The following is a 26,386-nucleotide window of genomic DNA, read 5'->3' as shown; positions in this document are numbered from 1 at the left end:
CCACATTATGGGAAATTACACCAACCCTTTACACCAATGTTTCTTAAAAGAGGTATTTGACAGAACTGAAACACTAAAGTGTTTCAAAAACCCTCAACACTAATTAATGTAAGAAACTGCTTAGATAGCCATAGGTGATTGTGTTGTATAATAACACTGATAACTGTTTTAGAAAAATCCATTTTCTAAAGGAGGAACGGCTTATGGAAGCTTCATTTGGAGCCCCATAATATGGTGCACTGGGTAAATCACAGGATAAAACAATTAACCAGATGCTGAACCCCTCGGTTTAAAATCCCACATAGGAATCCACTGCGAGCAGATAAACGGGTCCCGCTGAGATGACGAACCAGAAGAATGTCAAAAAGGCCTTGCAGCACAAGAGTGCGGTAATCTCTCAGCGGCTCCGTGTCGATTTTACACGTAGTGATCAACCCCCAACCCATGCAATCCATCCCGCCGCCTTACGGCTTTGTTTCTTGGTGATGACATGGGCGATACCCATCATGCATCGGGAGCGTGGTCATCCATCTTCGTGGGCCTTCCGCCCACACACTGGAGACCTCGGGTGATGGGGGCACAGCCGCTTTCAAAACAGAGCAAGACTCGCTCATTAGAATAGGACATATGCTTTTTCCGTGTGCACTTTCTTATTCTGTTTTTTTATTTTTTGTTTGTTTGTTTGCTTTGCAAATCCAGTTGTGCATATCTACAAACAGATGCAAGGCTACTGACACTGTTTTAAAGTGGTGATCTGCACAGATTTATATACGTTGCATTTTCAGAATATTTACTTCATAATCTATTTTCTATATTTATTGGCTTTTGATGACTTTTGTAAGGTTAGCAAAAGGCCAGAATATCACAGGTTAAAAGCATCTTTTTCCAATACAGCTTTCTGTAAGCACCATGTGTAAAAGTAGCTCTAGAGGACAGATCCTAAATTCCTAACTCTGTGGATATGTCCTGACTTTATATCTTCACTGTTGTTGATGTTTGTCTTATGTACTACAAGCAGAGGAGACTATAAAATCTATAATGCCAAGTTTAAAAAAGTAAAATGAATAAAAATATATCCTCATGCACAAGTTTGGGCACCCACAAAGTGAGATGTTAGATGGGTAGCCCCTGTGGTACAGGGCTTGTAATAGTAAACCTCTTAAATAGATCAAACTTGTTTTCAATTGCTCAAACTCACTCTTGCCCCGATGCTGTTCGCCTCTGGGTCATTGGTGAAGTGGTCACAGAGCCTTCCCTCTACAGGGCCAGCTGTCAGGAAAACCACGCCCCAAGCACGGTCTGTGGATGTGACCCAAACACCTACGGACTCCCCCCCGGCTTGCTGACCCAATCTCACTGGCTCTCACCACCTTATTCATTACCATAACAATCTCAACGCGCAGCTTGTTTGGAGGTGGGAGTAAACCTCTTTGTCTGATGTTTTTTATTTTATTTTATTCTGTGAGTAGGAAATGTATATGACTATTCCTGATCTTAAAGGTCTACAGGACTGTGTGTGTGTGTGTGTGTGTGTGTGTGTGTGTGTGTGTGTGTGTGTGCGTGTGTGTGTGTGTGTGTGAGACTGGATGAGCTGAGTGCAGACTGCACGCACGAGTGTGTAGAAGCAGAGGTACAACAGAGAGGCCTGGAGCCCAGTCCTGAGATTTCTCACTGCATAACCCAAAGATCTACTGGATGGCTAAAGAAGGCCATGGACAAATGACAATATTGGTAAGTGTTATGTTTCTTCTTTCCTCTAAGTTGGTTATATAATCAGTGAAAACAAAACGCGTCACAATATATTTCTCACAAAATTGCACGATTCAGAATCTACCATTATTAGATTATACCTAATTTTGACACAACAGCAGTTCAGTTGAAAAGGTGTGAGATGAAGAGTCAGTTTCTGTATGATTTTGGTCTGACAAAATTTTGGGCCTGTGTGTATAAAACAGGTACATCAAAGCAAAAGGAAATTTAAAACCAGTTTTTGTCATTTGAGACAAATATGTTTAGAAACTAATATTTAGCTCTCAAGATGTTATAGGTTTGTAAATATGATTAATCAATTACATAGCATTGAAATTGTTGTTGAATCATATAAAATTAAAGCCAGGATCTAGAATGAAGCAGAGCAACTTTAAATATCGTTCTCCGAAAGAACCCAGGGATCCTGAGTGCCTGTTCCTGACTGAATGCAGTGCTGTATCAAAAATCTGTACAACAACCCTCAACACCAGCTTGGTGCGTTATGAAAAAGAATAATCTAGTTTAAAGAATCTGCTGTGTGACGTTTGATTAATCGTCCTGTGCAGAGGTCGCTAGGCCCCCATGTGACACCAAAGCATATGCAAACAGAATGGGCGGCGAACTCACCCCAACACGGCGTGGCGTGGGCGTGCGGGGTACAGGGGGCATGGGAGGGGCATGGAAGGGGCACCGGGGTGGGGGCGGCTGTGATAAACAATCGGACAAAAAAATATTTTAAATGCACTGCAGAATATAAACTACTTTTTTTTTTTTTTTACAATACATTTAGATTCAATCAGCAGTCTGTCTGAATTTGCTTATCTTTTTTGCGAGCATCAGTTCACAAGTGACAAAACATGGTTTTATTTACCCTGCTTACCCTGGTACGCCTTGTCTTTCACATCAGCCATCAACCTCTGCCTGTTCTCTTCTAATACATTAAAATAGGAATCTGATGCAGAGGCTGGCAACACTGATACAATAGGAACACATTTTTGTGCCTGTGGGCGTGAAACAAAGGACAAGGACATTTGGAGTGGGCCTGAAGCGCTGCCCCCAACCGCGCTGAAAGTGAAAGATGGCTGAATGTGAAATGGCCCCCCGTTTGACGTGTAACGCACGAAACAGGGCCACGACGTAGTGCGGCTCGAGCTGTTTGACGCGTGTGGAAGCTGCACAGCACCGATAGAACGTCAAATCCAGAACATGAGACGTGTCTGTGCGGCCCAGTTTGGGCTGCGTTGGGCTGGCTCCAAACTTTAAAACACACCGTGGATATCAGACACACTGGCTTTAAAAGTGTTTAGCACGTTAGAGTCCATCTGGTGATGACATTTTCAGATCATCGGGGGTCTGCAGCATCGCAGAAGACCGGAGCGGAATTGATGGGTGAGGAGACGCGCTCTCATTGTAGAGCCGTCTTTGCACGCGTACGAGCTCACGCACTCCGAGTATCATACGCTTAGCATAACATACAGTGTGAGCGGGCCGTCACTTTTGTTTGTCACTGACATGCTCTCCAGTTATTCTACATAAAACGTCATGCGCCTTCACCTCCCCTGCCACTAACGCGTGGAAACACGCGCGCGCGCGCTTGGCTCGCTCGCGCATTAAAAATATTAAAGAACAATTATAACGCACAAAACAAACAAACAACAATAAAAAAAAAACCCGTACAGAATGCGGTCGAGAGAGATAACGCACGCAGCGACTACTTGTGAAACAGGCTGCGTCACTTCGCCCCGCGCGAAGGGCCGCGGAGACATGTGCGTGCTTGAGCGTGTGAGCGCACGAGACGGGAGGAGAGCGGGGCCAGTCCGTACCGGAGGCCGCGGCGGAGAGGCGAGCCGTGGGCGGGCGCGTCTACTCAGAAAGGAGAGTCTCTGGTTCCGCTCTGCGTCCAAGGAGAAGGGGCTGTTCTCCAGCGGGGGCGGCTTCAAACTTAGGCCTCGATCACAAGCACTGCAGCTGCTCGATGGCTCACGAACCGAAATAACTGTTGCTGGCAGCAAAACAAAATAACAAAACAACAACAACAACAAAAAGATGTGAAGTTCCATTCTGCACGGAATATGTGTGCGCGCGCGTGCGTCTGTGCGAGCCATCCGAAGGAGGAAGGGCGCAGTAATCTTGCAACATGTGATAGTTATATGGGTGTAGCGTTGCCCAGGAGCCAAGAGAAGGCGTCAACCTTCCCGCTTCTCTTACCTCTCAGTACTTCTGTTATGTTATGTTTGCTCTATTAAAATAACATTCTACTACCCAGCACTGCTTCAACAGGCGGAAAACGCTTAACCAAACCGAAGTATTTTCAGAACACTTTGATTCAGAAAAAAACATTACATGTGACTACACCTGCTAGTTATGTTCCCAAATACTAGTGTTATTGCAGCCATTGTTTAAGGGGTGCGAGTTGTCATGCAGTGGCCCATGAAGCGCTGCAGACCGGCTGTGCGCCAGCCCAGGGTAGCTCCACACCTGTGCACGGTGTTCCGACAGGAAGTGTGCGGCTTTCGCTTACTCTCACCTGGCCTCGCTCTTCGGCCCTGTCTTCTGGCTTTCCAGGTAGGAGGGTGTTTCAGATCGTTCTCACGTTTTAGCAACAGACAACTGTGATTGGAAAGGTTGTGTTGCCTTGAGCTAAACTTTAATTTAAAAAAATATATATAACATTAAAAATCTTTTTTTAAAAAGAGTTAAGAGTTTAACGAGGCAATTTAACTGTTTATGTAAGGGGAAAAGTAATCGCAAGAATGCTTCGCATATTCTAAGTTTAATGTCATATTTTTAGGAACAGTGGTAGATACATATATTGGGAAATTGTAATGAACTCTCTTGTGATGTACGAGCAGTTCCTACTTTTTTCATTAACACTAGAGAGGGAAACAAAAAACCTTTTCCTAAACCTATTCAAATACCTATCACTTTCTTCCATTAGGCTAAATCAGGAAGTTACGATCGTCGTGGTTTTGCCGTACGATGTATACTCGGCTCGACGCGATTTTCCGTGTCGAATTTCCCGGACGCACTCCATGTTAGTCGAAAAGGGCGTGCTCGGGTCTCCGGATAAGAGCCATTTATGGGTGTCCCGACCGGAATTCCTGACGGTGAACGCGATGTCGTTTAAGAAAGTTCTGCCAGTGAAGAAATTATGCAAACTTGTGAAATCCAAAACTGACATTTTGGATAATATCCGACTGACTCTGAAAGCGGCGTGATACCTGAAAACTACAATAATAATGTCTGAAAGGCGATAGGACAGGATTTACCAGGCCAGTGTTCCCAATTGTCGTCACGGAGCCTCCTGCCCATTACCAACCCAACCCTCGTGTTTTTGCCCCAAGTCCTTGTATGGTCAATGACGTAACTGGATATTCAAAGCCTCTTCTTAAATGCCTACTGGCACATGAGGCGCAGTTATCTGACAGTCGACAAGCGAAGGGCCGTCAGGTGCAAATTTATCACAAGCGAATAGGCCCCGAATCAAATTTAAGATGTCAAATAAATAATCGTCACCCTATTTTCGTAATTATAATGCGTGTTTATAGAATATTTGAATTGCCACAGCTGAATGCTCCTGGAGAACTTTTCGTGGCTGAAAATGACAGCGAAAATTGTGGATGAAGTCGCTGAGTCGCTGACTGAATTTTTACGCTCCGTTCCGACGCATGCTTACCCCATGGATGAAATACACACCCTGCCGCTGACCGGTTTTCCTAACGATGACGCGGGACACGGCTCCGAGCAGCTGAGTGAGGCGCCAGGAGGTAAGCACACGCCTTACCTGGAAAGAAGCGTGAAGGTGTGCTCGCTTTCCGTAGCTCGCGTGAGCCCGCAGCTCGCTCTGGAACGTGGTTTTGGCTCACTCACGTTTAACGTGTGTACGGGATTTTAAAAACGGCGGTTTGGGTCACGAGCCGTGATTTTAACGCGAGGGATTGGGAAAGTACGGTCCATCTTGGTTTGAATGTCAGCAGACACAGTGGACTGACTGACTGCGTTTTAGTCTGAGATATCTGGAAAACCTAAAGTTAAAACATGGGCGAGGGACTAAAGCAATATATTGAGGAAATTAAATAATCCGTGAAAGCTGAACATTTTAGAGACGAATAAACGTCCATCTTTGTTTCTTTTTGATCTGACAGGTGGCTTGAACGCGGACAGTTTCGGCGTGGAAAATCGTCCCGACTTTACAGATCCACGCGGCACGCAGAATTCGCCTCTCGCCTACACCGGGAAGATCTCCATTGACGCCCAGTACGCACACGGGAGCTGGAACCAGGAGGGCCTCATAAACTTAGTCTGCGCAAAGCTCCAAGGCAAAACGCCTGACCTGGGACCGTTCTCAACTGCAGACCTCTCTGGGACACCAGGTTGTTCCAAAGGGCACGGAAAGTACAACAGCATGGAGCACATGTACACAGCGCCCCCCACTTACACCTGTAGCGCGGATGCCTACCACGACCCGGCGAGCTATCTGTCAGCGTCTTCATGCCAGATGACATATCCGCCACCCGCTTACTCGGGTTCCAAGTCCACTCTCGACGGAGCGCTTTTCTCCATCATCCCAGACTACGGGGGTGTTTATCAAAGCAATACCCAAAGGGACATGCCGGTTTTTCAGGAGAGAAAACCCTTTTCATGCTCTCTGGAATCTATTCGGGTACCCCCGCCCCTCACTCCTCTCAACACCATAAGAAATTTTACGCTCGCGTGTCCGGAAGGACCGAGGCCACCCGCAGATGTGAGTCCACAGAATGTCCCGTTACGCCCAATATTGCGGCCGAGGAAATACCCAAACCGACCCTGCAAGACGCCGGTCCACGAACGGCCCTACCCATGTCCCGCTGAAGGATGTGACCGTAGATTCTCCCGGTCGGACGAGCTCACGCGCCACGTTCGCATCCACACCGGGCACAAACCGTTCCAGTGTCGCATTTGCATGCGCAACTTCAGCCGAAGCGACCATCTCACCACTCACATACGGACGCACACCGGAGAGAAGCCGTTTTCCTGCGACGTGTGTGGCAGAAAGTTCGCGAGGAGCGACGAGCGCAGGAGACACACGAAAATCCATCAGAGACAAAAGGAGAAAAAGTCATCTGCCCCTCCACAGTCGTCGCGCGCAGAGGGTACGACATGATCAAGTGTTCATTCTGAGGAAGGAAGGACGCACACCTCCTGACCCTGAAGACGCGAGCTTGTTTCACATTTCAGAGACATGACGCTGTATCTGAGTGTACAAACTATGATGGCAGCTATGACCTTTATGTATGAGTGTTTTCCACAGTAGTCTGGGCAATGTAGATGTATGTAAAAGTTTTTTTTTTTTTTTTCTGATTTGATCATCATAAACTATCCGTCTACTGGTCTATTTGTAGATAAACGTCTAATCTATAAGGAAGAACATTTTTAGATATGTTGACGGATCTTTATATTTATGACGATATTCAGCCTTTCTGAACTCATTTTTTAAAAAATGATTATAATGTCGCAATCATCTTAGCTGTCAGAGTGATGCTTAATCATAGTTGTGGAGCTGGGTCCTCGCCACAAGTTCTGTTTTACTTCTACTGGTGTCGCCTAACACCTTCCGTAAAGAAAATACGTGTCAAAAGTCGTGCTATTAGCTACGCGTGTGCAAATAATTATTACTGTGTACATGTGTTGTAAAATGGCAAATAAACCCAGACTGCATTCTTCATAAGGTCAATGACTGGGGCAAAAAAAAACCAAACATAAACATGTATGAATGACATATTTCTGCCACTAGAGTCTGCTCTTTGTCAAAGCTTTTTTATAGAAAGAAACGCAAACTTGCAGTTGCGATAGCAATCCTGGGAATATCAATAGGACCGTTTCGGCCACAACGTTGTGGATTGTTGCACACATTAGCGTTTGTAATTACGCTACAGGAGAATCTGAAGCAATACAGCACTGTACTCACTGTCAGGACATGACAGCTCGTCAGGTTATGGCGCTCGACTTAATCAGTGTTGCTCCTCCGTGTTCCATTCATAACCTCACTTCACATTTCAAAGTGTTAGAAATTCCTTGATTAAGTCCCAAACTCCCAATTATCTTCAGTTATGGAAACTTTAAACAGTCTAATTAGATTTGGACACAGATCAAAATGAAATTATCAAGAGGTGAGCTGCAGTGGTGTTATCCGCTGTGCTGCGTGTATTTCCGTAGTCTGGGAGATGTTAGTCTTGATGGCAGCCCATAAGCAGGTATCTAGTCCACTTAGTTACAAACACTAAATATCAAGGCAATGCATCGTTTCCCTTACTGATCCTAAAGCCCCGCTCCCGAACCATGCAGCCTAGGCGAACTGCAATAGAGACCACCTAGAAACGGGTTGGATTTAAAGAATCAGTTTATGCGTATTAACAAAACAAGCAACAGAGGACGCAAAAGCCAGACAGGGTAAATCACAACTGAATTAGTGAAATAGCAGCAGATTCATTACATGTCCAAAAAAAAAAAAAAAAAAAAAAAAAAAAAAAGAGAGAAGAAAACCCCAAAAACCCAGAAGCAGTAATTGTTTATTGAGTTCACAGTCCAACTTTGTAGGTGTATTGGCAGTGTCCTGATAACAGGCGGGCTTTCTTGGACCTGAAACTCCCACACTTGCTTGCAGTTTGGGTCGTGGCAGGCACAACCCCGTGGCTAACTCACGCGAGCACGGACATCTCAGAGAGAAACCTTCGGTCCCGGGTACGGTTCACTCCCACACCAGAACCCGCCGGGCTGCGGGATTTCCGCGAGCCATACCTCGGCATGCCCTGGGACCTCAGCCTTGTTCTCTGCGCTCTCGGACGCTGGCTGCAACACTTTGTAGTAGTGACAGTCCCTGCCGCCGTCCGGGTCATACGGTGGAGCCAAAATGTCAAGGAACGCGGTTGGTCCGTCTACGGCCTCGAGCTGGTGGATGTTGTCCCTGTACGGGGACAGGACGCACGGCGCATCCTCCTCCGTGTATTCCCCAACGGAACGACGTGTGGAGGGCCGCATGGAACTTTTCTGCAGCGCGCCGTCAGGTGACGCGCCCAGTCTGTCAAAGCAGCTAATTCTGACCTTGCCGTAAATGACTTTTATCATGCCGTACATGCCTGGATGGTCGTGGAGCGGAATGCACGTCCCGTGCTTGAGCAAAAAAACTCCCATGCTGAAGGAATCGGTCTCGCATATGTGCATGTATGTCACGGGGGGACCGTGGAGCGGGGTGGGCGCCGAGCTTCTCTCTGCATAGCGAGGCACAATCCTCAGATCTGCAGCTCTGACCTCTGACAGGAGGCTCCTCAGTTTGCTGTGATTCTCTAAAAATATTTTACTCTCTCCAGTAGCGGAATGGTTGCGGAACGTCGTGAGGGCTTGTCTAGCAATTTTCTGAATAAGTGAGGTCATGTTATCCCGAGGCATCATAACGCGAGAATAACCATAATCCACTCACAGCACACGCTGGCTAGCTAGAGGTCTCAAGTTCAAGTTAAAGGGTTGCAGGCGCCGCTTCTGGCTATGCTAAAACACAAACGACAAATCCCGTAACTCCAAAAAGCATCAGCCGATCTCTGGGGCATCTAGATGTAACACTACCCAGTTAGCAAAAACATAGCACACGGCCACGAATATGAAAACGACAGCATTCTTTACTGTAATCTCCCCCCCATACAGACTGGTCGGGTTCACACGTCCACAATGACGACACTGCAGTACAAATTACTTGGAATTGTGGGACATGTAGTAATAGCAAAAATGAGAACTCCGGCACATTGCAGTAGTTTGTGGCATACAACATTAGTATTGTTGCCTTTTAAGCCTCATAATGATGATATCCCAATATAGGACAGATTCTATTTTATTCCAAAGTAGTACTAAAGGACTCGAGGCAAGTGCATTTCTAGCTATACTACAGTATCCATGGTCTCTTCCTATTTTGGGGTAAGGACGCAAACACTTGCACGCATAGGGCAGAGGGCAGAGGACTCCGTGCGTGAGCTTCAGGTCTCATCGGACAACTTAATCAGTACATTTGCAAAGCCCTGCGGCCTAATGAAATGTTTGAAGAAGACAAACACTGTGGCTTATAGCTTTAGCCAGCTTGTTTTGAGAGTTATGGTCAGTTTAAAAAGTTTTAAAAATCTCAGAGGAACTGAATGACTCGAAAGTGCGCGGGCTACGATGTGATCACGTAAAACCCACTAAGTTTAATGAACGATAAGAGCCACGTACCAGCAGTGACTTTTTAAAATGCAGCAAATACGTTAATGCGCCACTACGTTAAAAAAAAAAAAAAGGCAAAAATAAACATTACAAAGGGTTAAACTAATGTTAATGGTGTGTGGGTCTGTGGGCATAAACGGATGATATCTTCTGAAAACAGAAATGGCATTTGGCAATTCATGATGATTCATGTTGGCGTGTAAGAATGAAGTCAGTCTCTTACACTTGTGGCCAAAGAGACACGTGAGCGGGTTAGTCATCAGTTCACGTGGCATTCTTTTATACTGCATTACAAAGGGCTGTCATTTATTTATGCTCGTGCACATACACACTGCAACTGTACAAAGTTAAAACTAACCAGGGGAGTCTTGCGGGTCTACACGTACACCCATGAGCAAAATCTTGTTCCTCCTGTTCCTTCAGTGGTACAAATTATTCCACAGTAGATGTATTGTAAGGGATCATAAAAACTTAATGAAGGGACTAAATTGCCCAACAGTTTTTTAGTATATGAAGATAAAAGGTTCAGTATGGACTTTCTCTCTCTCTATGCTTGATAATCTCAACAAAGCTTGTGATAGTTTATTTATTGCCAGATAAAACACAGAGGTCCTCCAGTGGGATGCTGGTTACTTGGCTCTTGAACACTGCATAATTATTCCCCAGTTCCAGCATTCTTTTAAAGCTGCAGTTGCAGTGAACACAGGCAAAAGCAGTTCATGGGTGTCATGTGGGACACCGAGGTTTATTCCAGCCCACTTTACAAAACGTCCAATATTCAGTTAGCAGTGGATTGAAATCTCTATCAAATGTAGCAAAATTGCATATAGAGCTGCGCTCATTACTCAGGCGCACTAAACTACCGTTGTTGGTGTCCTCCGTCATGCAGCAAACATCTGACATATGTAAATGCGAGAGGTCACAGTCCTGGTGTTCTTAATGTGATGTGTGACGTGAGTGTGGGCCTTACAGCCGGCTCCCTGGGCGCCACCAGAGCCGCCAAAGGGGCTCCCGACAACAACAAAGACAACAATGTGCTCTGGGGCTCTCCAAAAGCCCACCCAGCATATCTGTGATCTTCAAGAGGCCGCGCAGACGCAGGCAGAGAGCATCGCGGCTCTGAAGTCCTTCCACCCCCCACCAAAAAAACAACAAAAAAAACCCCCAGCTCGTCGCTCTTTTCAGCCGGGGCCAATTATAGCTCCTCATTCTGGCCGTTCCTTCTCCGTTTCCCTTTCTAGACGCCTCACCTCACATCTTCGCTCGTTTAACGGGGAACAGAGGCATCTGGTCCGCCCAGCTAATGCGCACTCCCTCGTAGGCGTATTGTTTCTGGCTCAGGGGCCTCCCCTTTGAACAGGTGCGTTACCAGAGCCAAGGCCTTTCGGCCTAGGCTTCACCCAGCCTCGTCCGAGCGGGTAAACAGAGCTTGTGTCGAGACACGTCGGTCCAGCAGGACGTGCCAGGGGCCCCTGCTGGACGCTGATGCTAAACCACTGTTTGTTTTTAAGGATTCTGTCAGTAGAGAGAAATAAAGAAACATTTTCAGTTTAAGGGGGGAAAAATGGATGAAAGTTACGTGGACCTCTGCCATCCTCTGAAAGTCAACTGGCTCAAAAATGGTTGCATTGATAATCTCTTACATTCGTAGAACCGGTTTTGTCTGTTGGCCCATCACGTCTATGAAACCCACCGGAAAATGCCTTTTATCCATGCCGTAAAGGATACGCGCATGAAAGGACAGTTATTATGAGAGATGAATCTACCGAGTCTTATATTTGGAATTTTATTGCTTTGTGAGTGACTAACAAGAACACACATGCAATAATCACTATTGCAGATCATTTTAATAAATTGACATTGAATATGCGCAAGATGAGTCAAATTTAGATGTAACAATGTCATAGTGAGCTTTCAGTCCTTTTATTCAAGCTGCACAATAGTGGAAAACGTATCCATTTACTAAACAAAGACTCTTATTGTTGGTCATACACTTCAAACTTCCTTATGGTATGACTTCTTCCTTCTTACATCTTAAAATAAGCACCTCCATCATTGTGATATTCATAAGTCATCTGCTAATCTGACTGAAGTAGGATAAAGGTTATGCATTCTTCATATTCTTTTGTAACACATTGACATAGAACCTTTTGGAACTTTTAACTAAACAGAACATTTAATATTACAAATACCTAAACTAAAAAGAACAACAATAACCATATATACTTTCTAACAATACATTATAAAGTGGAACCTAAAGATATCGAAATCAGAAACCCATCCAGTATATGATCGAGGGTGCCCCCTAGTGGAAATGACATATTATAAATAAAGCCATAAAATCGAATTTCAGCACTTATTTTGAAAACAAGAAAGGAGGTAGAATATTAATTATTTTAAAATTAATGTATGAGAAACAGCAATGTGAAATTCATAAGAGAGCCAGCCTGGTTGCATGATTTTTAGATTTGCATTTATGTAAATAAATTAAGATTTTAATAAACCAACTTATTTTCCACAGTGCCTGCTTGTTGCGTAGTGAGCAAAACAGATACTATTTATGTTTTTTGCAAGATTCTGAGTTACACACGCATTTGTGAATAAAGGGCAATGATGAGTCAACATTTCTAATGACAATAATAATGACATTTTTATTTGTCAGAATGTCACAGAGAGCAGCTCAGATCCAGAGACCTCAGCGTGCTGCTCAATGACAATGAGATACCAAGAGAAAGGCACAGACAAGTTGGCCATGTAACAAACCAAAGCTTAACGATTCACACAGAAACCAGCATGGCCATTTTAAAACAAGAATCCGTGAATAAAACAGCAGTTTATTCGGCTTTGTCCAACATCTGATTGTCCTTCTTTTATCTTTCATACTCGTCCACGAGTGGTTGCACAGTGTCACAGCCATCTCGGATCCACTGCAACACCCCACTCAGTCTGTCAGACAATTTCACAATATACACAATATACTCTCCCATATTGCACTGGTTACATCTAGGACATGCTCACTCAGGACACTGATGGGCGCGCCTGCCACACCCCGAGCAGCAACAGAAGAGGGCTCAAACTTCATGATCTGCACGGAAACGCGAGGGCGCCACCACACACAGACGAACTTTAATCACAGTGCAGAGCCTGGAGCAGCGTAGCTGGTATTAAGCTATTAAACTAAACATCACCATCCAGTCAGAACGTCCTTTACTGACATATGAGCACCAACGCTGGAAGGTGTCACCTTCAGAAGAGACCAAGACAGGGCTTCATATTCGCTGATTGCTTTGGGATTCTGCTTTTATCTGCATTTTGTTTGAGACAGTGTTCACAACTGTGTGTCTCCAATCAGTATAACTGCAGTGAGCAAACCATTAACTTGCATTCTCACTGTTACTGTTGGCTGCACAGATACATTCTGATTATTGGCAGAGGTCTCCATCAAAGCCTCAGGCTAGTATCTCATATCCTTAATTCTACTATAAGCCCAGACTGAGGCTTCACAACAGTACAATAAAAATAACAATAACAACAACAACAGCAATCATAATATGTATTACTTATAAATGTAATTTTGTCTTTGCAATATAGTGTGAAACACCACTTTTATACATTACATATAGGAACACAAGTGTGTTTCACCACAATCAAGCATTGTGGAATGATGCTTTTCTTATATGCACTGTGAGTGCACTCACAATCTCTGAAAGTGTTAATCTCAGATCAGTGATCCTGATGACAAATCACACACTTTGGTTTGACAGATTGGCTAATCACAAATCCCACAGCTAACAAACTCGATCACAATAATGTTCAAAATAATCCCACTAATCGTCAATAATTTATGTAACTGTGCAGCCTTAGTCTAGATTGCATCAATATTTGACAGTCAGAAAGTTGTTTTGGAACTGACCTCCACCTCCACCATAAACACAGATTTCTCGATGACTGCTGTTGTTTTATGGAAAATACGAAGGACTAATCCTCAAAATAGACTCAGCATGCAAAAAGAGACAACTGATAACCCAGAAAAGGACAAGTTTTCACCATCATTTTGGTGACAGATTTATACCGATAGAGAGATTTTATATTATATATATATATATATATATATATATATATAAATAAAAAGTATTCTTTTCAACAAAATAAGAACATGTTCATAATTAATAAGGTGCAAACCATGTAATACTTTGGAAAACCACAGAAGTTAAGATCCATTTTAAATCTGAAATGTCAGACTGAACTCTTGACACAGAAAATGCAGGCTAACTACATCACCTTTACAACTGCTACAGTAACGTCCAAAACTTTGGCACCCATGTACCTCCATCTCCCGTGCACAATTACTCATCAGACCAACGGAGACGAGTTCTACTGAAGCATCACTAACGAGATACCCCCCCAAAAACTACTTCTGCTAATATGAAGAGCAGATTGAGATAATATTACCAATCAAAGGTACACCACAGGCCAAAAGTATGGAAGCAAGCGATGACTGCAGAAAATGCCAGGACAGAACTTTACTCTGCAACAGGGCAATCATCCAAAACACTAGAACTCCTCAGTCAGGATAGAACAGAGACGTATAGTATGAAAAATGTTTGGTTCCACCATTCGCCTGATCGCTCGGCAAATCTAGCCCATGTGAGATGAAGCCGATCAATTATTGTGGCAGGCACATCCCGCCAGTCATAAAGGAGCTCTTGACGTACCATCGAAAACATTCAGACCTGCTGAAACGGCACAAACAGAGGTCCCGAATGTGGTAAGCTGTCATTAAAGCTCAAGGAGGATATTTCAATGAATGCAGAAGGCAAGAACAAATTAAGATGGTTCAAGCCTAATCAATTTATGAATTCAATAACAATTCAGAAACACTTTTGTTCTGTGTTAAGCTCCATAATTCAATTTAAAATTGTAATGTTTTGAGTTGTTGTTTTTTAAGCAAAGTTAGTGCTGCTTTTAATCTTATGGCCTTTTGTGTAGTTGTCCTCTGTTAAACTGCAGTGTTATTTTAGGATGGCTACTGTTAGAAGGCAATTCACGAAATAGTCAGTACATTGTTGGGGTCATGTGTTAGGGCTACACAATATATTCCTTGTTAATTGTTCTGCTACTGTGCTTTGCAGTAGCAATACTGCATAAGGTTGGTAAATAAGGTTTTTATGGCTGTTCTTTTATGATAGATAGATAGATAGATAGATAGATAGATAGATAGATAGATAGATAGATAGATAGATAGATAGATAGATAGATAGATAGATAGATAGATAGATAGATAGATAGATCGATAGATCGATAGATCATCTATCCTTCATGGGGTAATGGAGATTATTTGATCAAATAAACAATTTTGGTCTAAGTAATGCAGGCCGAGTCAACTATGTTGCATCAAGCATTTACCAATGTGTATTAAACACTCTGCAAGGCACACTGCAAAATACAGCAATACAATCTAAATGTAGTGTTTTGTCTATATCGTGCAACCCTAACGTGTGTATATACGTCCTCGGGCAGTCATACCACTAAACTATATGTTATGCGCATTAATGCATCAGATATTGTCTCAAACATCCATAATGAGCAACAGCACCTACAAAGTAAACACTGGTGACCCAAGAACAAACAATACTTGAATATTAGTGTTTTTCCCCTAAGAAAACAGATTCTACTAACATATAACCAAACACAAACTAACTGCAAGTTCAGAATACTACAAATTCTGACCTATCCACAACAGAATTTCTTTAACGTGTTAATATATTATACAGTACATTTATATTGCACAATTGGAGTACTGGTTAGACATTAAGCATTCAGTTTTCTTAAGATTAGAACCACTTTACCACTTTAGAATGTAAAACTACTTAGTTTGGTAGGTATGTGTACATTTAAAGGGCAGTTTTAATGTTACCAGTGTTCTTTCAGCTTCATGGCACTCTCCAAGAATGGTCGACCGATATATCGGCTGGTTAATGCTGTTAATCGGGCCCATTAATGCCATTTTGAGATGATCGGCGTTAGATGGCGCGATGTTAGAGCGCCGCCTGCTGTCTTTACTGCCATCCTACGGGCAGACGTCAGCGGGTGCCGTGAAATAGTGCGTGCCAATGCTGGACGTAACGTTTCCTGAGAGAAAACGGTAAAACGTTAATTCCTGTCTTTCACAGCTTAATATATTTAAGTGGTCACTCTTAATAATATTAGATTGATTCCGAACATTTATTGAGAAATGCGAATAATGATATTCGGTAAAAACTAAACTATATAACGCTGGCTAGCTTATCTTACAGAGTTTAAAGAGACTATTGTTCTTGTTTAAACTTAACAATCTGCTACCATAAATGATTGATTTGATAGACATAGGATGGGTTAGATATCCAACGGTAAATACAGTCGGTTACATTTGCTAATGGGAGATTAAACTTGTTGTGTTATGTTAACCTGCCAACGTTTTGGGGATCGAACCTTATGGGTTTCTGACTAGCTAACATACAGTTTCAGTACTCTGTCTGTCTGTCTGTCTGTCTCTCTGTTTTTTTGTTTTGTGTGTGTGTGTGTGTGTGTAGCTTAACTATAGGAAGGGCAGAATCTCCGCGGTATCACGTTATTGTCAGCTCTAATCACTTGTTAGATGATATGAGCAGATTGTGCAAACAGTTTTTCCTCCCCTCATTTGTTGATCGCTTAGACTGGCTATTTGGTTTGTAATGAGTCTGTCAACAAACCTAAACAAACATACAGAAATCTGCTTCGCGACAGTTTTGGGAAGGTGGTGAAAAACTTCGAGCCCTCTACTATAACTCATGCACCCTACTGGTTTTATTACCTGTGGACATTCATTTAACTGATACGTTTTATTTATTTAAAATAAGTGCACTGCAGAGTACAAACAGACAGTGCATACAATAATTTAAGCAATACCTATTTATAGTTAAATAAATGTTCATTTAAGTTCAATTTTGTCTCATTTATTATTACTGTTATTGTTAATTAAACTGTATTTTATCAGCTTGACATCAGCTTTTTATATCGGCAATCGGTCGCCCTGCTCTCTAAATACTGACATTGACATATCGGTCATCCACTGCTCTACAGATGGGAGTGTAACAGCACTGCGCAAAGAGAGTTTACTTGGTTTCAAAACAATACCATGCCATACTTAGACAGACCTGGGCCCCGCGGAACCGCCAGCCGAACACCATTCCAAACTGAGACGGCTGAGAGTGACGACCCCACCGTCTCTGCATATTATCCACAACAGAATATCTCAAAGAGGGGGATCTCTGTCAAATGTCATTTCAGGAATGTTGTTTTTTGGTTTGTTTTATAAATACCTTTTTTTAAATCTTGTTTAGTTTATATATTAGCCTAAAATATAATTTTCGATACGCTACACTTTAAATGTACACAGTACATTCAGTGCAAAGCAGAAGCCGTTAAGCCTCATAGCCATCCGACCTCCTGCGCTGGAGCCAGCCCTGATGGCCCTCCCTCCCCGACGAGGTTCGGGTCGCCTGCCACCTGGACCGAGATCCCTGCGCTTGCCCTTCCTCACGGAGAAGCTGTTCTCCTGTGGACCTGCAACCAAACAACAGAGCAGGCAGGCAACATGACCCTCCAGCCAATCGTAAAGCCCAAACCATAACACACAATCAACCCGTGAAACTGAGAGTAACGCAAACACTGACATGGCAACATTATAAACTAGAGTAAATCTTCTTCAAGAGGATTCTGTTACTCTAGCCTTGTGTGAGCCTCATAAATACATAAGGGAAAGTGATTCTGCAGCAGAGCAACAAGGGAAAACCAATCAACACCTGGATTTTCAGTCCTATTAATCGAATACCAAGATAAAGCTGGCAGCAAGTAGCTTTATACCTTGCAAACTGTGCATTTCAATATCAGAGTAAAGGAAAGTCCATGGGGTACCTGCTTTTGGTAGTTCTGTGTGGGCCAAACTCAGCTGAAGTAGGTGCCTGAAAAAGCAGAAATGCACCATTCGTAAAGCCCTTTTCCACAGTAGTGAAACATGCACTGTACTGCTTAGCCACTGTTACTGTGTTCTTGCTGTAACAGGTAAAGGGTGAGCTAGTGCACTGGTTACTGCGTTCTAACTGTAATGGGGTGGTGTTTAGGTTGTACTGTGCAGTGGTGCTCTGGTTACTGTGTTCTAGCTGTAATGGCGTACAGGGTGAGGTGTGCAGCAGTGCTGGTGTGGAGTGCACTGGTAGCACTGGTAGTACTCTAGCAGCCTCTCTGCCAGGGCGATCCGCCGCAGAAGGTTCTCGATGAACCGTCGCAAACGGACCTTCCCACACATTTCATGATGCGCTGCCGCTTCCAGAAACCTCTGAATGGTTTTCACTTCCCTGAAATTATTGCTGTTATTAGCTGGTGTTATCGACCTTTCATCAGTTTCTGCATTTTAGCTGTTAAATCAATGTTTGTTCATTCTAGAAAAGCATGCTTCTAAAATATGATAAAATTCATAGGAAGTCATTTATGCACTTTATGTCCTGCGGTAATCTAGTTTGTGGTTTAAAATGGTATTGTATATCTGCAAGCATAAAGCAGGTAATTATATCCTTATTTTTGCTTTTTAGGTATTAGGAGTGAGTATCTGAATGTATTCATGGATTTCAATTATTTATTTGTCTTTATTTATTTATTTAACTTTTCAAATAAAAAATTCCAAGGAAAATTAAGTAACTCCACAACTGTTACATCTATCTTAAAAAACAAAAACCAAAAAACTTCCCTATTGACAGCATTGCGATCACTGCAAGACGTAATAGTTTGTAAGTGGTAGGCTGAAATTAGGCGGTGTGTTTCACACATGACTCACTGCTCCCTCCGCTTCAGCTCGTGCTCAGAGACGCTGAGCTGCTGCCGCAAGGTGGCGATGACCATCACGGCAGCGTCCACCTGTCTGCTGAGGGCTCTCTCGCGCTGCAGTACCTCCTGCCGCTCCTGGGCCAGGTGGTGCCAGTGAGCGCGCTCGCACAGGAGCGCCGTGTCCGTCTGAGCCAGCGCCGAGCTGATGCGGAGCAGGTGGCGCTCCATGCTGCTGTTGGCCGTCCTCATCATGCCCTCCAGCCTCTGCCCGACGGAGGCCACCGGAGCGGAGAGGGACCTGGAGCCCGCGGGTGCCGCCTCGTTGCCCGGGCTCTCCTCCGGGGAGCGCGGGCGTTCCAGTTGCTGGCCTGCGGGCCGCTCAGGTGGGAGGGGCTCCGAGCTGAACAGCAGCTCGTGCTCCCCTCTCCTGCTGGAGTGAGTGTCGGAGCACACATCTTTTATTGTCCGAGTCTCGGCAGTGGCCCTCTTGTGCGCCTCTCTGCGGTCAGAGTGTGAGCGCGCCCTGCTGGCTGGGAGGCTCAGGTCATGCCCAGCGGGCGACGCATGGCTGTACTCCAGGTGTGCCAGCAGTGCTGCCATGCTGTGAAAGCTGTCGCGCTCGCTGCACCGGGGACACTGGAACTGGAGCTGGGCCGACACCCCTGCGCCACACGCCTGCCCATTCTCCACAAACAGCGTCGTGTTGCGGGTGCACAACTTCTGCTGCATGTCAAAGAGCACCTGACAACAAAACATCCCCCATTAAAAGTTCAAGAAAGCTCCAACTGCCAGGACCTTCCCTAGCTGTTGATAACAGACTCCTTCGTTACAGGGTCAGAACAAAACCTTAACCTCTCAGGGAGAAGTCTGTTCTCATTTTTAGCCATTTCTCATTCTCTAACTGTCATTGTTAGACCTCATTCACATGAGTTACAACACAGCTGCATTAGTCATGGATTACATACCTGAATCAGGGAGGAACAGAAATCACAATAGCTAGTTTAGCTATAACAGAACCATCCGTGTACCTGCAACTGATACAACTGTTTGCAACACCGACGCTAAACAGCTTGATGGTAACTGTACTGATTAACAGTTGTAGGATTAAACAGATCAGTGCTGACAGCGACAAACCAGAGTTGCGAATGACGTAACGCCAGACCTGTCATACAACTCCGCTTCAATCAGACAGCCCGTGCTAGCTACTTATACACAAGCTTCTGACCACCAGCTGCCAACATACAGACGTGAACTCCATCAGCAGCTGGGACAAAGGACAGCTCAGATCGTGACATAAAAGGAGAAGTCGTTATGAAGGGAACTGGTCGTCTGGAGGCGTTCACTTCTTAGATACCTTCAACATGACGAGCTCGAAGTCAAACCAGTCATCTCACGTTAGCTGGAAACCCAGATATTCCCACATCTGGAAACCCAGATATTCCTACATAACGTCATTCCCATAACGTCAGCTACCTCTAGTTTACAATCATACCTTCGTGAACCCGATTCCGCGCGGATTGCGTCCAATCCAGTCCTCGTAGTAATTAGCTCTATGGTCGGGTGCCTCTTTTCAAATGACGGTCATTCGTATCTGGTGGGTTTTCACTCAGTAAACGCAAACTAAAACCAGCCGCAGAATAAAATAGGATTTGTCTAGCTAGCTTCACATGTGAGGTATACGTTCACACTGCTCCAGTTACAGTGACATAACGGTAAATGTCATGAACGTCTCCGCCGAAATGCTGAATGCCGTTCACGAACAATTTCGGATATAAATGCAATTGCAAACCACTTTTGACAGCTACAGTCACAATAAATTTCAGTGGCAAAATCAACCAGCTAGAGTAATCTGTTGAAAATTAGTGAACATTCATTAGTATGCAGAGTGCGACAAGACGATTGGTTTGATCCATTCGAGAACAGACGGGAAGTAAAAAAAATTATACCTCGTTAATAGAAGCGTTTTTATGTAGTGATATTAACTTAAATTATATAACTCATTTTCAAAATGTTGTGAATCAAACGTATATAAACTGTAAAGGCGATACAATTCATTCAGCGGCTTTAATAACGTGCGTCGAATTTAAAAATGGTACAATCCGAGGGTTGTTTTAGCAACGGGGAGAGTTGAAGGCGAACCATTGGCTAAATCCCAGCGCGCGAAGCCGTCGGTTGGTGGCTCTGGAGGGGCTTGGTGTGCGCGTGGGAACCAATATGGATCTGCCGCGCGATGTTCGAACGTTCAATCGAAACGTTAGCGCGAGCTCCACTGTCTCGTGTTCGTCACTCGCCATGGAGATAAAGAGAAAGAAAACAAGAGGAAGCGCATCGTTGTTACAGAATGAGGTACGTTTGTGCGCTTAGATTTGAGAGCTATCTGTTATCTCACTAGCCAAGCCAGCTTTTCATTGTCTTATTATATTATACTAATAGCTAACGCTAACTAATACTATAAACTAGTCGTATAAAGAACAATACAGGACACGCTTGGTTAGGTTAGCTAACGTAAGATAGCTTAATTGCAGCTTAAGGTTTTCAGCGTGAAGAACCAATGTCATTAAAGTGTCTTTTGCGTAATCTTAATAAACGATATAAATATTAGTTTGTGTTAAAGATTACTATCTAATATGTTTCATCTCAGCGTCGGGGACTAGTTAGCTAACCTAGCTACATGATGACCACCTAACAGTTCATGCGCTGACTTATTCTTTCAGGCGAGGACAAGATGAATGACACTCAGCACGTAATAGAGGATATGAATTTGTTGTGTATACGACAAATTTCTAAGAAATTACACGTAGTCAAATTCTAGGCTGCATGTCTGAATGAGCGTATGGTTGAGACACATTGCCAAACAGCTCATCAGACTGGTTTGATTAAATCGTTTTGCTACTTGGTCTGGAAGGTTTCTGTGTTTTGTTCATGTCGTTTTGTGTCCTTATTCATCATACCATCTTCCCACTCCACTCATGTACATCAAAAGCTCATTGTCCTGAGTGTCTCAGCGTCCTTTCAGCATTGTTGAAGCCTGCCTCGTGGTCAGTGTTTGTTTATGAAATGGACAGTGAGAAAAATCAGTGAAGATTGTGTCTCGTTTACTTGCACAGTTCCTTGCATCTAGCAGCGATTCAGAAGACCCATGTCCTGACATTTCATAACATCCCTGCAAGTTAGGTTATGATGGTCCTTCTCTAGTCCATTACCTCACTTCCTTTGTGTGCACCTGTTCACCACCACAAGCATGATTTGCGAGAACCTGCTGAAACATTCCGGATGCTGGCTTTTCCGTAGGATTGTGATGTACAAGAGAAGATGGACTTTGAGTTGAGAATGAGAGCTGGTGCCTACAAGCTTCTGATGGCCAGCACCAACAGAGTGCAGGTTCTCGACGCAGCCAAGATCCTGTTCACCTGCAGTGCCAGAATCAAAGCCTACCTGACCGAAGCCCAGCAGCAGAGGGAGCGGCTGGACGCAGCTGCAAGCCTTGGCAGGAGGTCAGTCAGGCGTGCTACAGCAGACCGTGGCTGTGTGAGCATGTTTTTCGGCTGTGTGGTGGAAGACTAAACAGTGTGCACACCTGTGTGCTATACAGGTCCTTGGAGTTTCAGAATCGAGTGCCTTGTAAGGGGAAGGTAGCCATATCTGGTAAGTAGTCTGGTAGTCTTTTGAACATTTGATGTTTGTCTTTGCTCAGTTGTCATATATTAATTCTGTCCCTGGTCTTTTTTTTATATACACGCACAGGTCTGCGAATCCCACTTTTTTGGAAGGATTCTGAACATTTCAGCAGGAAAGGCAGTGGGTGTTTTACATGCCATTTTCTTTTATCCCATACCTTGGCCAGTGTTATTGTAAATGCATACAATGCTTTTTAATCAAATTTAGCAATGTTTTTGCAATGCAGTAATGATATTATACTTAATAGAGCGTATTGTGTTTTTTTTTTACATTTTTGATGCTCTGTATGGTTTTCTTATGCTTCCATATTTTGCTGACTCTTCCTTTAGTAACATATAGTGAGAGTTTTCAGCTTGTTAGGCAGGGATTAATGTACAGAAATAACAGCTAAAATTGAGTTTGGATTTGTTTGAGGAGTGTTCGGGATAGGAAGTGTTGTGTTCTAATGCATGTTCATCACCTACTGAGACATGAATTGTTTCTACAGGCTCTCAACGGGTGGCGATCTTCTGTTTAATGAAAATTGGATCTGAGATATTTGACACAGAGATGGTGATCGTAGATCGCTCGGTGACGGATGTGTGTTTTGAGAGCATAACTATTTTGTAAGTTTCCAGGCCCTATGTTTTTGAAGACATCAGAATTGCAGTGATCTGATGTGCAGTAGGGACCTTTCTGTGTCTGATTATCTGTGATGTCATAGCTCTGAGGCTAAACCAGACTTTGAGCTGTCACTGGAGCTGTACAGTTGTGCAGTAGAAGAGGATGCCTCTGTGGTCAACACACCAAAGAAACTGGCCAGGAAGCTGCGCTCCTCTTTTGGCAAAACATCTGGGAAGAAACTCTGCCCCCTCCTGGACAGTGGAGATCCGGAGTCCTTTTTCCAGTCCAACCCGATACCTCCGTAAGCGTGGTTCTTATTTTTGCATCTACATGTGTCTCTGTGATTAGAAAATATGTTTGGGTTTTTTTTATGTTCTGTTTCAGTGGAGCTCAGTATTCACTTCTGGCATACACAACCCTGCGTCTAGAGCAAGCAGAGGGCTCTTTCCAATCTCACTCACTGATAGTCTTACTGAATGGTAAGTGAAAAGACATAATGATATGACCCTGCATGTTGTGATTCAAGATCTGTGTCACATTCAAGCTTGGGTATCTGATTTTGATATAGCCTTTAAAAGCTGCCTTCAGCCATATTTTCACACCAAAATGTCATGTATTACATTTTGTGTGCTCTGATCACACTGCGGTATACTTTTAAATGTTCATAAACGTTTAAAAGTGGCTCTGGGGGTGGTGTGAGGTGGGCGAGACTGGTGATTAAGTGACCGCTAACTCTTCTCAGGGGAAGGATCATCATGGCTGCCTCTCTATGGGAACCTGTGCTGTCAGCTGGTGGTCCAGCCTGACTGCATGATACAGGACATGATGAGCGGCTACCTCAGCCAGCAGGTACCGAGCCACTTCGTGTGTGTTCACTCTGCATTCAGAGTGTGCTCTTTTGTTGTTTGATGTGATGACGGACACGCGTGTGTGTTCAGCAAAGTATCGAGGGTCATCAGCGCTGCTGCAGGCTGTACTGCGTGTTGAAGGCCGGCCTGCTCTCTTGCTATTTCACTCCCGAGGAAATCGAAGCCAAGCTGGAGCCCAGTGTCATCATCCCCATAAACAAGGTAGGAGCTCAACCAGCAGCAGATGCCATTGTATTGTTTCATCATGAGAAAATTGTTGCCGTTATCCATAACTTCACTGAACCATATCTCATAAATGGAGAGCTTAGAGTTATTAGCTTTAAATTAACTTTCATGGATGTAATTCGCTCTCTGCTGATGCCTTGCTTTGTAATGGAGGGTACATTTTTGTATGTGTAGGATACTCGCATTCGAGTGGTGGAGGGTCATCAGAACAGTAGTGCTAGACTGAGCCTGATCAATCCAGGGATGGGAGACCCTTCAAGCTACATATTCACAGCCGACACACCAGAGCTACTGCAGAACTGGCTCAACGTACTCTGGCAACACCTCTATGATCAGAGTAAGACCTGCACTAAAGTGTATGAGAGGAGGAGATTAACATGCTGTTATTTGTTGAGGTTTATGTATCTGCTTGTATTAAAGGTCAATGGCAGCACACCTGTGACAAGCTGATGGAGATTGAAGTTGTATCACCACAGAAGCCCCCACTTTTCCTCACCAAACAAGCCAACTCCGTTTACAATGACATAAGTAAGTTACTGCCCTGCTGAAAAGGATCTTATGAGGCATACTTAATTGGGCTTAATTAAAGCTGACTCTCTTATTTATTTATTTAACCTCTTCCCTTTTCAGGCATTGGCTCACCAGGGAAATTTGAGAGTCTGACAGACATAATTCACAATAAGATTGAGGAAACAGATGGGTGCTTTCTCATTGGTCGGGAAGAAGAAAAAGAGCCACCTCACTGGGCAGCAATGTTTGAGGGGTCTCGACCAATGGTGGTGCAAAAAACCGTGTTGTCACCAGGTAAAGAGAGTGTCCAGTCCACTTCCAGTCCAGTCTTGAACAGCACCAAGAAGCGAAGAGCCCCTCCCCCTCCCCCTGATAAATCACCATGTCTTCAACTTGTCCCTGTTCCGTCCTGCCAGGAGAAGGAAAACCCGCGGAAAAGCAGGAGCCTGCGGGCAGGGCGTCCTTCACTCGATACGAAGTTCTCTGCCATTATTCAGCAGTTACAGAAGAGCCAAGCTCAGGCTCGCAGAAACCCACCTTTAGCCCAGATCGAGCCCTCTCAAAACTCTTGCGCTGCAAAAAGTAAGGACATGCAACTTGACCTGACTGAACAGCAAAGTAAAATGGTGGCCCAGGTTCCTCAGCACCCCATCCCTGCTCCCAGGAGCAGACTGAGAAAGTCCTTTAGAGACAAGATGAATCCCAAAGCCTGGTGAGATGGTTTCATTCCAGATGTCACATCTTAAGCACTGTCAGCCATGCAGACAGAATACACTTATTCTTGTCCCCGTCGGTTTCAGCACTACAGTTTTAGTAATCAGAGCTGTCTAATTCTGGTAAACTTCCAAATGTTTCGTAAGGAGAGCCCAGTCCTGCAGTAATCTTTAACAACCATGGACTGAATAACACAACTGGTGTGTATCTCATAGCAGCTAATATGATGGTCTTCAGATCTAACAGATTAACATACTGTGAATTATGCATATAAAAATATCCTTCACTTGCAGTTTCAACAAGTAAATAACCACTAGACTATACGCACTTTTGATAAGGAGCTTGGTGGGGTGAGAATGGCCATTGGGTGACTGCAGAACTGTAAATCTCTTTGTTTTTATTGTTCAGAGTATAACGTGCATGAACCTTTTATAGTTTACACTAAATCACCGAAACTACATTATATGTAATGTGGAAATCTGAGATGGTGGATTATATGAGCAATAGGCAGTTATTAGGAAACTCATTGAAAAAGTAACTGGTCAGGAAATTTTATTTTTTAATTTTTTTTTAAAGCTACAAAAATTGCCGTATCAAGAGAATGAGTAGCAAGTGTCGGTGGTTTGTGGGGGGTTGTTGGATTACTTTTCATATAAAATAACATTAATTTAGAGTCGTTTTGAATTAGGTTTACTAATGACTTTTTTTCTGTATGGAGGTATGTTTTCTAAATATGTACAGTATGTATTTAAATGTCATGATAACATTTAAGTACTGTAGATCATAAAAACAGCAGTAGTTTAGCAATTCTCTTAGGAGTGCCCACTGCACTCTTCCAAGCCTTAAGAAAAAAGGGGATCATGACAGTTGCAGGTGTGGAATGTGGCATGTTGAGACGTGAATGTGGTGATCTGTCAACTGGCGTGTCAGCCTGTTCCTTTGACTGTTATTGGGCTGAATACCCAAGTTCC

The 26,386-nt window shown here is 43.8% G+C and overlaps 4 protein-coding genes across 10 annotated transcripts; 2 read left to right on the top strand and 2 right to left on the bottom strand.

Moving 5' to 3' along the window:
* The first annotated feature begins 5,158 nt into the window (after window positions 1–5,158).
* Window positions 5,159–7,507, top strand: egr2a (early growth response 2a). The gene is made up of 2 exons (XM_027019618.3): window positions 5,159–5,516; window positions 5,895–7,507. The coding sequence occupies exons 1-2, from the start codon at window positions 5,321–5,323 to the stop codon at window positions 6,890–6,892; spliced, it is 1,194 nt and encodes a 397-aa protein (XP_026875419.3). The 5' UTR covers window positions 5,159–5,320; the 3' UTR covers window positions 6,893–7,507.
* Window positions 7,508–8,110: 603 nt separating this feature from the next.
* On the bottom strand, window positions 8,111–9,467 carry adob (2-aminoethanethiol (cysteamine) dioxygenase b). The gene has a single exon (XM_027019619.3). It carries the CDS (start codon window positions 9,175–9,177, stop codon window positions 8,446–8,448), a length of 732 nt encoding a protein of 243 aa, XP_026875420.2. The 5' UTR covers window positions 9,178–9,467; the 3' UTR covers window positions 8,111–8,445.
* A 2,202-nt stretch (window positions 9,468–11,669) lies between these two features.
* On the bottom strand, window positions 11,670–20,678 carry znf365 (zinc finger protein 365). 5 transcript variants are annotated; one of them, XM_081722229.1, is made up of 6 exons: window positions 19,782–20,678; window positions 18,827–19,557; window positions 18,170–18,350; window positions 17,911–17,957; window positions 17,440–17,559; window positions 11,670–16,107 (listed from the first exon to the last, which is right to left on the bottom strand). In XM_081722229.1, the coding sequence occupies exons 2-6, from the start codon at window positions 19,543–19,545 to the stop codon at window positions 16,059–16,061; spliced, it is 1,116 nt and encodes a 371-aa protein (XP_081578355.1). In that variant the 5' UTR covers window positions 19,546–19,557; window positions 19,782–20,678; the 3' UTR covers window positions 11,670–16,058. The 5 variants fall into 5 exon arrangements, with proteins under 5 accessions (XP_081578355.1, XP_081578356.1, XP_081578359.1 ...); XM_081722230.1 differs by having other exon boundaries at window positions 20,309–20,678; XM_081722233.1 differs by lacking the exon at window positions 18,170–18,350.
* Window positions 20,679–20,993: 315 nt separating this feature from the next.
* Window positions 20,994–26,281, top strand: rtkn2 (rhotekin 2). Of its 3 annotated transcripts, none has more exons than XM_081721744.1 (13): window positions 20,994–21,162; window positions 22,108–22,310; window positions 22,409–22,461; window positions 22,561–22,614; window positions 22,982–23,099; window positions 23,198–23,398; window positions 23,482–23,576; window positions 23,840–23,946; window positions 24,036–24,167; window positions 24,366–24,528; window positions 24,612–24,719; window positions 24,822–24,995; window positions 25,118–26,281. In XM_081721744.1, the coding sequence occupies exons 1-13, from the start codon at window positions 21,031–21,033 to the stop codon at window positions 25,285–25,287; spliced, it is 1,710 nt and encodes a 569-aa protein (XP_081577870.1). In that variant the 5' UTR covers window positions 20,994–21,030; the 3' UTR covers window positions 25,288–26,281. The 3 variants fall into 3 exon arrangements, with proteins under 3 accessions (XP_081577870.1, XP_081577871.1, XP_026875400.2); XM_081721745.1 differs by adding an exon at window positions 21,536–21,613 and having other exon boundaries at window positions 20,994–21,174; window positions 24,822–26,281; XM_027019599.3 differs by having other exon boundaries at window positions 24,822–26,281.
* Window positions 26,282–26,386: the final 105 nt, after the last annotated feature.

The sequence above is a fragment of the Electrophorus electricus genome, chromosome 10 (assembly GCF_041902795.1).
Source record: "Electrophorus electricus isolate QZ-2024a chromosome 10, ASM4190279v1, whole genome shotgun sequence".
Classification (NCBI taxonomy): domain Eukaryota; kingdom Metazoa; phylum Chordata; class Actinopteri; order Gymnotiformes; family Gymnotidae; genus Electrophorus; species Electrophorus electricus.
This window is presented reverse-complemented; position numbering and strand designations above follow the sequence as displayed.

What these genes read in the sequence shown, in the direction of transcription:
- egr2a (XM_027019618.3), top strand. Translation starts at nt 5,321, where the DNA reads ATGCTCCTGGAGAACTTTTCGTGGCTGAAAATGACAGCGAAAATTGTG. An exon ending in GCTGAGTGAGGCGCCAGGAG is followed by an intron (nt 5,517 to 5,894) that starts GTAAGCACACGC and finishes TTGATCTGACAG; the next exon opens with GTGGCTTGAACGCGGACAGT.
- adob (XM_027019619.3), bottom strand. Translation starts at nt 9,177, where the DNA reads ATGATGCCTCGGGATAACATGACCTCACTTATTCAGAAAATTGCTAGA.
- znf365 (XM_081722229.1), bottom strand. Translation starts at nt 19,545, where the DNA reads ATGCAGCAGAAGTTGTGCACCCGCAACACGACGCTGTTTGTGGAGAAT. An exon ending in CACAGAACTACCAAAAGCAG is followed by an intron (nt 17,560 to 17,910) that starts GTACCCCATGGA and finishes GTTTGGTTGCAG; the next exon opens with GTCCACAGGAGAACAGCTTC. An exon ending in GGCTGGCTCCAGCGCAGGAG is followed by an intron (nt 16,108 to 17,439) that starts GTCGGATGGCTA and finishes GTTTTCTCTCAG; the next exon opens with GAAACGTTACGTCCAGCATT.
- rtkn2 (XM_081721745.1), top strand. Translation starts at nt 21,031, where the DNA reads ATGGATCTGCCGCGCGATGTTCGAACGTTCAATCGAAACGTTAGCGCG. An exon ending in TCATCATCCCCATAAACAAG is followed by an intron (nt 24,168 to 24,365) that starts GTAGGAGCTCAA and finishes TTGTATGTGTAG; the next exon opens with GATACTCGCATTCGAGTGGT. An exon ending in CTCCGTTTACAATGACATAA is followed by an intron (nt 24,720 to 24,821) that starts GTAAGTTACTGC and finishes TTCCCTTTTCAG; the next exon opens with GCATTGGCTCACCAGGGAAA.